Source organism: Mustela putorius, unplaced genomic scaffold, assembly GCF_011764305.1.
Source record: "Mustela putorius furo isolate JIRA1106 unplaced genomic scaffold, ASM1176430v1.1 tig00003853_pilon_pilon_pilon, whole genome shotgun sequence".
Taxonomy (NCBI): domain Eukaryota; kingdom Metazoa; phylum Chordata; class Mammalia; order Carnivora; family Mustelidae; genus Mustela; species Mustela putorius.
The window spans coordinates 62,821,604-62,833,462 of record NW_025422005.1 but is presented as its reverse complement, the minus strand read 5'-3'; the positions used below and the strand labels follow the sequence as shown (position 1 = coordinate 62,833,462).

The window sequence follows — 11,859 nt, the reverse complement described above, 5'->3', positions numbered from 1 at the left end:
GGATGGAAATAGCAAAGCAGCAATATAACTAGATCATTTACTTTTCCTTTCCTTCCATTTTCATTCCTGTGAGGTAGAAATGCATTATAGAATTGAATTCATATATTTAACTAAAGTATATTTAATTACAATTGAGCATATTTTAAGCTCATAAATAAGCATGTAGGAAGTCCATACTACACACAATTTATTGACATTTGAATATTTTTTAACACTAGCATATAAGATAGTGATATAATTTGCTTAAAAAGGTCAGAATGATGGGGTGCCTGGGTGGCTCAGTCATTAAGTGTCTGCCTTTGGCTCAGGTCACAATCCCAGGGTCCTGGAATTGAGCTCCCTGCTCCGTGGGAAGCCTGTTCTCCCTCTCCCACTCCCCGTTTGTGTTCCCTCTCTTGCTATGTCTCTGTCAAATAATTAAATAAAAGTCTTTTTTAAAAAGTCAGAATAGTTTTTGTTTGCTAAAAAATTAGCAGAACAGCTTTAAAATTAAAAAATGCATTACTCACTATATACATATAATAAAAGGAATGGCTAAAATTAAAAAAAAACAAACTGATAATACCAAGTGTTAGAGAACATGTGGAACATTCTCAGCCATGGCTGATGGGAATGCAAAATTTAAGAACCACTTTAGAAAACAGTTTGGCAAATTCTTATGAAGTTAAACACATACTTACAAGATGACAAAGCCATTCTACTCCTATTTAACCTAGGTAAATTAAAACTTAATATGCAAAAATCTATACAAGAATGTTTATAGCAGCTCCATTCTTAATCACCAAAAATGGAACCCCAATTGTCTTTCAAAGAGTGTATGGGTAAACTAAGGCACATACAAACAATCAAACAGTCAGCAATAAAAGGACACAACAACATGGACAAATTCTACAAAGTATTACGCTGAGTAAAAGAAGCCAGTTTCAAAAGATCCCATGCTATATGATACCTTTTATTGAACATTATGGAAAAAAACAAAACTATAGGGATGGAATGCTTAATTTCCAGTGATTCCTGGGTTAAAGTTAGGGGTCAGGGATGGATTTCACAACAAAGGGACAGTACTAAGGGAATGATGTGAAGGGGAAGGAACTGTTGGGTGAACAAACTGATTGTCCTAGTGGTTCCCTGAATCCAAAAATGTGCTAAATTCATAAAATTTTACATCAAAAAAGAGTTAATTGTATTATATGCAAATTTTAAAACAAACAAATGCACTACTTCCTAAGCATGAGTATAAGCTGCCTTTTTCTTCTATTCCCACATACCTTAACCCTAGACTTGAAAAATACTACTTTATGTGAAGAGAAAGATGGAACAGATTAAAAAAATGGCTTTGAGGTGGAAATTAAAGGAGTTTTTTATAGCATAATGAACATTTATCTTAAAAGGCTGGATTATGAGATAATGATCTATGATTTTAGAGAAAAGCAAAGCAAAAAGTTACTGAAGAGGAGACCAAGTAGATCTTAAAATTAAAGAATGGATTATCTCTCTAGTATTCATTTCTATTCTATAGTGCCATAGCATAATAATTATATCTTCATTTAATTTGCTTTTTTGTGTTTTGGCTACACACAAAACAACTGAAGAAAAAAATTTAATTTTAAGAAGATATAAACCTATTTTTATTTCAGTATTCTAAACTAAAACAAAAGGAATTAATCAGTTGGCTACAGTTTCTGCATCAAAAGTTCTAAATCATGAAAAATTTCTTAAAAGTCTGGTAGAATCTAATATTAGGTCTAAACCTAAAGGGAAATTAATATATTTAAGGAAATGATATTCTGCATATTTAATACTTTGCTCTTATCTCTGCTTGCCTGTTTTTCTCCCACTGCATACTCCCCTTCTGCCTTTTATTGCTTCTTCCCTTTTCTTCCTAATCTGCCACGCCCTTTTCATCCTCAATCCCTTTTAAAAATTTGGGGCAAACCTAAGTCATCAAACTGCTTTTAGGAATGACTACATACAATATAATTCATTTTAAAGACTGTGAATTAAGGGGCGCCTGGGTGGCTCAGTTAGTTAAGCGACTGCCTTGGGCTCAGGTCATGATCCTGGAGCCCTGGGATCAAGTCCCACATCAGACTCCCTGCTTAGCAGGGAGTCTGCATCTCCCGCTGATCTCTCTCCTCTCGTGCTTGCTCTCTCTCTGTCTCTTAAATAAATAAATAAAATCATTAAAAAAAAAAAGACTGAATTAAAACATGGTTAATGGTCAAATTCAGATATTGTGGTACTCTCTAAAACATGACAATAGGGAATATAAGTAGTCTAATGGGATGTTTAACAAGTATCAAATTAATATATGAACACCAATTTACATTCACATTTCAAAACATATGTCATTTAAATAAAACTTTTTCAATATATCTAATTAGAATTTAATAAAGTAAAAAATATTAGATTTTATAAAATACAAATACATTAACAAAAAAATAGGGCCCTAACCAGTATGTGAATATATTTTTTTGGCCAAATTAGTAAGAAATCTGCAGCTTATTGAATGTATGCCCTGAGTTCCAGATACTTAATTGTCCAAGAAAAGAATCACTTCCCTACTTTGGGCCTTTGTGCTAAGATTATATAAATAAGTCATCTAATGCGATGGAATTGTAGAAATAAGGTATTTGAGAAGACAATAGCCCTGCTCTTACAGTTATTTTATGAAACAAGAATGACCTTCAGGTAAGCTCTGAAATGATGGTGTAAGCCACATGCCTATGGAAAAACAGTTCTATAAAATGCTCCTTGAGGCAAATGAATCAATATTACCTTTTTGCTGCTTTGGTTACTCACCTAATGAAGATGGCCAAAACTGAAACTTGGAAAAGAGGTTGGTGAGTAGAAAATGGAATGCCTTATATTTGGAAAACTGAAAGGGTGAGTGATGGCAACTCCCCCTTCCAAAAACATTCTCTGCATTACAAAATATCTATTTGTTTATTTTCACCCTTTAGAACTATACTCAATGTCAAAAAAAAAAAAAAAAAAACTTTAAAACTTCCAATATCATTTTAACAAACCCCGTAAGTATCCAGTGTTGGAATTTGGGGGTACTAATTAAGCAATTATTGAGCCATAGGGTCTTATTACTTCAAAAGAGAGTGTAAAATAACTCATCTAAGTTTCCAGACTAGAAAAAAAGAAAAAGGTGGTTTTTTCTTTTCCAAAAACTAAGGCATTTACAATAACATTTTAAACCATAACTTGGTATAAATACACTTAAGAATTAATAACATGAATTTTCATAAATGAGAAAAACTGTAATGTTATACTGACATTTTTCTAACATAAAAAATCCTTTCAATGGTTTTCATATTTCAAGTTATAACAAATTTTTTATATACAATAGATAGATGATAATTCCGAGGTTAGTATAATGTAATGTAGTTTTCCATTAAGATATAAAATTAAGCAAATATTTTCTTTTGCTCTTAGGAAAAATGAATCCTAGTTTCCCTATATTAACATATACTATTTGATTTGTACATGATATAAATTGTTACTATTCTTCAGTCTTTCCTGAAACTTGTTCAGCCCTGGAAAAATCTATTTCATACTTCTTTTTGAGATTACTTAAATACATTCGTAAACTGTCTGGATCCAACTGAGAGTTTCGAGCAGTTTGAACAAGCCTAGTAGCTAGATGGTACACAGCTCTCTGTCTTTCCATCTCAGGGGTACTCCTTTGGTTTTGCTGTTATTGAAAAAATATAGATAAAAATTAAAATATGATTAGTATGACTTTGTTTTAAAATTTTGGCAATTTTCTCTTTCCTTTCATAGAAATGCAGAACTCAAAGGTAACTAATTTCTTTGGATACATCAATTCCATTCAACTAGCAAAGAACATACCAGAAAAAATGAAGAAATATTGTTTTGAAAGAATAAAATTTTTCATGAGTATTTACTTTATCATAGATTCCTATATTTTTGAAAATCACTTTTCAATGAAAAAAGATCTGCTAAATAGGTCAAATTTCTCACTCAATATAATTGCTCATTGCTATTCAGTATTCATTTTAAATGTCTAAAGTACTACTCTGCTATCTCCTACTTTAATTCCCCAATAGATAAAACTGGTAGACAGAATGGGTCAACAGTAAGTTGCTTGTCCCTCTGAGAGATTTAATGTATAGAAACTGCTAGAGTCTAAGAAAATATATTGCCTGAGGAATAGATTACATTTTGAAAATAAGTGCTATAAATAGCTACTTGAAATTATGCCAATTCTTAACAATCTATAGTTTGGATGCCCAAGAAATACTGTTTATAAGGGGAATAGTAATTCTTTGAATTACTATTCAAAGGGATAGGAGTACAGCTGGAAAATTCTTCATCCACCTTGTTTCCTGAGCTAGATAGAAGAATTATTTCAGTCTTAACTGTTAATGTAAAGTTAGTTGGTTTCCTTTTACTATGGAAAATAAAATCCCTCTTCTCAAAAACTCTTCTCAATAGAAAGCAATTCAAGATATTTTTCTTCTCTCACTGTAAGTAAAATGAATCCAATTCCATGAAGTAAAATAAGATTATCATATATTCACCCATCTATCTGATACATTGAATGATCAACTATCAGTTTATTATCTAAATAATACACATTTACTGAATATCTATTATCATCTATATTCCAGGCCCCCAACCTTGTGTTTATGTCTACTGGGGATACAAAAATGTCTGTCTGACATGCCACTGGAACTTAAGAGGCTCAAAGAAGAGACATATTATTATAGTGAAAGAGACATATTCATACGCAGTTGATTTAGGTAATTATGATAAGTCTCAGGAGAGAGATTCAAAGTTTAGAGGAAGGAGAACTCATTCCCAGCTCAGGTCAAGAAAAGTTTAAGTAGGATGGAATATTTGGAATGACTCTTGATGGACAGAAGAACAGAGAAGTAAGGGCATTCTAGGTGGAGGAAACAGCGAGAGCAGACACATTAGAAATCCTGGTACACAGGTCAAAATGATGAAATGACCAGTAATTCAATGTGGCAGAAATGTAGGTTTTAGTTAAATTGAGAAATGTTATCTAAGGTTGGGGTAGTAAACAAAGGGAGATCATAAAGCTTAAAAAAGTTTGTAGTTAACAAACCTTAGTGTGTTTAAGAATCATCTAAAGACTGGTTAAAAGTGTAAATTCCTAAGCCACAGGAAATCCTCAAAAATTTAGGATAGTCCCTGGCTAAGGAGTTTCACTTTAATTTCATAAGAAACAACCAAAAGTTTCTGAACAGGAAAACATGATAAAAGTCATGCTTAGGAGATAATCTGGTATATGTACACATGCTGGATTGAAAAAGAGAATCTACTGCATAGTGTTAATGAGAGGTGATTAAGAAGGATTCAAAGATGATTATAATGGGTCACAGAAATTTAGGAGCAAAAAAATGAGATTTTTTTCATATTACAAATTTAATTTTGGTCCTATTAAAGAATGAAAACATAAACTGAGATTTCAAGAAGAAATACAAAGAAAAATATATGGATTCAAAGTAAAAAAGAAGTGAAAATGAAAGCTGAGAAATGGATGAGCTCGCCAAGAATATAGTTTCAAACACAGAAGGAAGGGCAAAATCTTAGGGAAACTTCCATTTAATAAGTAGAATGATAAAAAGTACTGGTAAAATACACAAAAATAAAATCAAAATGGATGAAAGACCTAAATGTGAGACAGAAAAACTATCAAAATCCCAGAGAAGAACACAGGCAGCAGTCTCTTTGACCTCAGCTGCAGCAACTTCTTGCTAGATATGTTTTCAAAGGCAAGGAAAACAAAGGCAAAAATGAGCTATTGGGACTTTATTAAGATAAAAAGCTTCTGCACAGCAAAGGAAACAACAAAACTAAAAGGCAGCCTACAGAATGGGAGAAGATATCTGCTAATAACATATCTGATAATGGATTAGTATCCAAAATCTATAAAGAATTATTAAACTCAACACATAAAAAACAAGTAATACAGTTAAGAAATGGGCAGAAGACATGAGATAGACATTTCTCCAAAGACGACATCCAGATGGCTAACAGACACGTAAAAAGACTCATTATTAGGGAAATACAAGTCAAAACCACGAGATACCACCTCACACTTGTCAGAAAGGATAAAATTAACAACACAGGAAACAACAGATGTTAGTGAGGATGAAGAGAAAGGGGAACCCTCTTGCACTGTTGGTGGGAATGCAAACTGATGCAGTAACTCTAGAAAACGGTATGGAGAGTCCTCAAAAAGTTAAAAATAGAACTACCTGATGACCCAGGAATTACACTAGTAGGTATTTACCCAAAGGATACAAAAATACAGACTTGAAGGGCTATGTGCATTATCAACAATAGCCAACTATGGAAAGAGCCCAGATGTCTATCGACAGATGAACAGATAAAGATGAGGTGGTATATATATATATATATATATATATATATATATATATTACTCAGTCAAAAATGAAATCTTGCCATTTGCAAGACAGATGGATGGATGGAGCTAGAGTATATTATGCTAAAGCAAAATAAATCAGTCAGAGAAAGACAAATACGATATGATTTTACTCATTTGTGGAATTTAAGAAAGAAAGCAGATGAATATATAGGAGGGAGGGAAAAAAAGAGAGAAGGAAACAAACGATAAGGGACTCTTCACAAAAGAGTAAAAACTGACAGTTGATAGAAGGAGGTAGGGAGGGTGGGCTAGATAGGTGATGGGTATTAGGAGGGTGTTTGTTGTGATGAGCACTGGATATTGTAAGTAAGTGGTGAATCACTGAATTCTACTCCTGAAACCAATATTGCGCTGTATAATTAACTAGAATTTAAATAAAAATTGAACAAAAAAAAAAGCACTGGTGAAAAAAGAAAAAAAGGGGTAATCAGAGGTAGGAAAATGAAGACATCCAGAAGACCATTTCACAGTAGCCAAGACAGAAAAGAATTATGAAAAGGGAAAGAAGGGTAGTATCAAACACCATAGAGAGACCAGGGAAGATGAGAAGTGGAAAAAAAAAATGCCATAAGAGTTAATCATTAATCATTAGTTGGTATTTCACAAAGAAAGTTTCAGTGGCATGATGACAAGATCTAGTTTGCAAGTGGAAAACGGAAGTAAATCATTATTATAATCTCTTAAGAAGTTGGCAGTTAAAAAAAAAAAAGAGAGAAATATCTTGAGAAGTAAGGTAATAAAGAAGGATTTCTTAGGAAAAACCTACCTAAGCATATTCATAGGAAAAGGAAAAGCCAGTGAACAAACACTAAGGATGCAAAGAGAAGGGGAACAAAGGATACCTGGCTGGCTCAGTTGGGAGAACATATGGCTCTTGATCTCAGGATTATAAGCTCAAGCCCCATATTTGGTACAGAAATGACTTTTAAAAAATCTTTTTTAAAAAATGTGGCACCTCACTGGCTCAGTCAGTAGAACACGTGACTATTGCTCTCAGGATTGTGAGTTCGAGCCCCATGTTGGGTATAGAAATTATTTAAAAATAAAATCTTTAAAAAGAGAGCGAGAAGAAAGGAATCTGATGAAGTTTTATCTTACTGGATATGGAAAAAGGGTGGAAAAGTTAGCCTTGAATAAATTGAAAGATAATCTTTTTCTCTGAGATAGAAAAGAAGAGAACTGGGTGAAAAACAGATATTCCAAATTAGAGTTTTCAAGAAGTTCAAGGATTCATCAAGATAACTGCAAGTCTCTCAAAAAATATAGGAAGTGAATTTTCTGTAGAGTGAGGACATTGAGGGTAAAGTTTGGGAAGAGGAGAAATGTTTTGAGAGTTAAAGAAACTATACAGAACAATAAAAGGGGAAAAAACTATCTAATAAAATATTTGACTAAAGGTAGAATATATCAATTTGCTGTAGAATATATCAATGCGCACAAGATTAGTTTGTCTAGAATATATTTTGAGAATCATTATCAGGAAAGCCAAAGCCTAGAAGGCAACTCAAGAAGGCGGAATCTTGCAAGATGAAGACTAAGGAACTAGATAATGAGAGATTCTTCAGAAGCCAACACTGCCAAAATTGTTGAAGAGATTCAAATGGAGGATTAGGTAAGTAAAGTCATGAAGATAGTCTAGAAACTCAAGAGACTAAAGGGATACAATAAAAATTAAAAGCAGGTTAAGAGAGAAAGACAAAGGAAACCATTACTACTGAAGAAAATTTCATAATGCACATAGTTTACTGAACACAATGTATTCTTAAAACATAAACAAGCTGATATTAAAAAAAAGATATCCAAATTTTGAGGTAATAGATGTGAGTTCAATAGCAAAACACTTAACCTCTGTGAATCTCAGTTGCAAAAAAATGAGTAAAAGTAACAGCTTATTAATCTTATACTAGAAAGACTTAACCTTCATGAAGGGTCAGGAGGCTTATATATGATAATGGATAAGAGTCTTAAATACTATTTTAAAAGATGCTAAAGTGGGGCGCCTGGGTGGCTCAGTGGGTTAAAGCCTCTGCCTTTGGCTCAGGTCATGACCCCAGAGTCCTGAAATCAAGCCCCACGTCAGACTCTCTGCTCAGCAGGGAGCCTGCTTCTCCCTATCCCTCTGCCTGCCTGTCTGTGATCTGCTTGTGATCTCTGTCTGTCAAATAAATAAAATCTTAAAAAAAAAAAAGATGCTAAAGTATGATGCATAGTAATTTTTATTTTTAATTTTTATTTATTTTTTAGAGAGAACAAATATGAGTGGGGGTTGGAGAGAGGGAGAGAGAGAATCTTAAGCAGGCTCTACACCCAGCACAGAGGCCAACTTGGGGCTTAATCTCACAACCCTGAGATCATGACATGAGCCGATCAAGAGTCAGATACTTAACTGACTGAGCCACCCAGGCAACCTGTGATTTTTATTTTTTTCTTTTATTTTTTATTAACATATAATGTATTATTTGTTTCAGGGGTACAGGTCTGTGATTCATCAGAGTGATTTTTATTTTTAATGCTTACTTTATATAGACTTATTTTTTCATCATAAAGTTAGTGTAGCAGTAAGTATTATAGGAACCAAACTGTTTTAACTTTTGTCTACTAACTTACTGGTTGATTTGTTGGGAAAGGTTGAAATAGACCAAACCAAAAAAATTGTGAGAAGTAAAAAAAGATTTGCCTTATTTAGAATTAGGTTTTTAGGGGCTTGGGTGGCTCAGTCAGTTAAGTGGCTGCCTTTGACTCAGGTCATGATCCCAAAGTCCCATGATTGAGCCCCACATCGGGATCCCTGCTCAGTGGAGACCCTGCTTCTCTGTCTCTCCCTGCCCGCTGCTCTCTGCCTACTTATGCTATCTCTGTCAAATAAATAAATAAAATCTTTTTTTTAAAAAATTAGGTTTTATTTTAAATGCTTTAATCATTAATATTATCATATACTTAGGTACAACACCATTATAATAATGTACACTAAAAGTATTTTCCTGAATTGGAAAACCAATTCTTATTGCTAAAAAGTTTCTTACCAAAGTTTGTCTCGTAATTTGAGTTGTGATTTCTTTGGCATCCAAGACAATTGATGATGGGAGTGATGACACCTCTGCAGCTTTTAATCCTAAAATTATAGACAATGGGCTATATGTTGTTGTTGTTATGGCAGGTATTACGTTTATTTTAAGCAGTAATAATCTTTTCTTCACAGATTTAAACTTCCATCCTACAGGGATTTATGAAGAACTTAGCCATTCTCAAAATTAAGTTTTCCAAAGTTCTAAATGACAATTTGCCAATCATAAGATTTAATTAGTTTGTCCAAGATGTATGACAAGTTAGAATATCAATTACCTCTCAACATATATCTGAGACAGGAAAACATAATAGGGAAAAGAAAAGGGGTAACTAGAAAACTGAATAATAACAATGAAATTCCAACTACAAATGCAGTTGGTTAATAGAAGGTCAAAGAATATGTGCTTTGCAAGGGAGGAGAGATAACCCTAGTCACAGAGATAACACTAAAGCTGAATATTCATCTGTCTAGCAGATCACTGAGAGGGGGATTTCTCACAAGATATAACTATAGATGACTATTCTTCATGCAATTCAAAGTACTACCTAGTATTCTCATGTTCCCTGAGCCTAATTTTGTTGTATAAATGCCACAAAGGCTTTCTACTGTGTGTTAACAGTTAATTGTATGTACTTCTTTAGAGGCAATAGAAACAACGCTAGCACATTTACTGAGAAGTTACTAATTGCTAGGTACTATATTAAACAGATGTTTGATAATTCATTTAATCTTCATAAGCCCTACATACATGGAAAATTATCCCCATGTAATAGATGAAATTAAAGCTTATAAAAATAGAGTATCTGACACAAATTAAGTTATGCAGTTGATTTCTCATTTCAAATAGCAAAACAAAGATGCTTCCCGCCCCACAGAGGGTCATATTCATAGCTAAAATTATTTTAGGAAATTTATATTTATGGATCAATTTAAAAATTTCTGAATCCATGAGATTTTACACATCATATAATGATTTAGGTAGAAAATATCTAATCAAGTTTACAAGCATCATATGGTTTGGTAATACATTCCCTTTTAAGACTTTAGATGATCAAGTTCCCAACATCTGAGGAAAACAGATGTTACTGAAAAAGTGTATAAGAAATATACAATTTTCAATTCATTTATAACTTGCAAATACAAGCTAAATTATACTTTCCTCAGAATAGAAACTAATACTTCTGGAAATTTAATGTGTTGTAATTCTACATAAGTACTGATTAATATAAATTTAAATATAAACTTAATATACATAAAATATAAGCTTGATATAGAAAATACAGTCTTAGAGCATAAACACTCAAAAGAATGACAGGAAAATTTGCTTAGATTAAGAGCCAAGTAAAGGGGAAAAGAATTATGAGAATATGTAGTGTTTCAATAGATATTATATAGATATAATTTCCATATGCAATACCATAATTTTTTTCTTCTGTGAGTCCCTTACAAAGTTTGTAGGTATACAGGATTGCTTCTTTATCCCTTGAAGTGTTCTTCACATGCTGAACTTCAAAATGCATGTTTTCTACATTAGGATACAGGACCTCTATATGACATAGTTCCAGGAAATGCGTAGCAAACAGTGTAAATGCCTAGAATATATAACAATAAATGTATTTTTAAAATGAACTAGAAAAAGAATTATTTGATTTTCCAGGTAGTTTGGGAAAAAGTGTAGGAATGAAACTAATACTGGTCAACTCAATTCAAAATATTTTGCAAATTTATATTCAATGAAAGAGACATTTTATTATGTTTACACATCACACATATATTACAAAAAAGAGAACAAATTTAAAAATAAAATCCCCAAAAAAAATCTGAATATATTCAAAAGATGAGATTTACCAGAAATAAAGCTGCTAAGTGAGGTAATCATTTATTAGAAAAGTATTCTACAAATAAAATCATAAAATTTCTCTCAACTTTAAAAAAAACTTTACTTTAAAAGTAGCTTTCCTCCATATAACTATTTTTTGGAAAGTGGAATCAATGGTTTGTCTTAGGTATTCAAAATCACAAAGATTTTTAGGTTTTAGATTTGCATTCTGTTTAGGTTAGGTACTTAAAAGAAAGAAAAGGTGGAGAATAATGCTTAGGACAATGATTCTCAAACTTCAGTAATCCCCTGGGGAGCTTGTTAAAGATGCAAATTATCACTTATTGTAATGTGGGATCCCAGAAAACTCCATTTTCCAGAAGTATTTTAGGTATTGATGCAGATGGTTCAAATGAGATGACCAGCACACATGGTTTCCAGTCTTGAGTTACTAAACTAGAGATTTGCATAATTGGTTATGTTTTAAGATATTACCAGAAAAAAAAAAAAACTATAAAGATG

The 11,859-nt window shown here is 32.5% G+C and overlaps 1 protein-coding gene across 1 annotated transcript in view; it reads right to left on the bottom strand.

The window, feature by feature from the left end:
- Window positions 1-3,376: 3,376 nt before the first annotated feature.
- Window positions 3,377-11,859, bottom strand: part of MSH4 (mutS homolog 4) — a 104,889-nt gene continuing 96,406 nt past the window's right edge. Inside the window, exons 18-20 of the mRNA XM_004758171.3 lie at window positions 10,936-11,110; window positions 9,475-9,563; window positions 3,377-3,703 (exon numbers count right to left, since the gene is read on the bottom strand). Coding sequence (XP_004758228.1) covers window positions 3,512-3,703; window positions 9,475-9,563; window positions 10,936-11,110 — 456 coding nt within the window. The 3' untranslated portion in view covers window positions 3,377-3,511. The remainder of the gene's footprint in view (window positions 3,704-9,474; window positions 9,564-10,935; window positions 11,111-11,859) is intronic.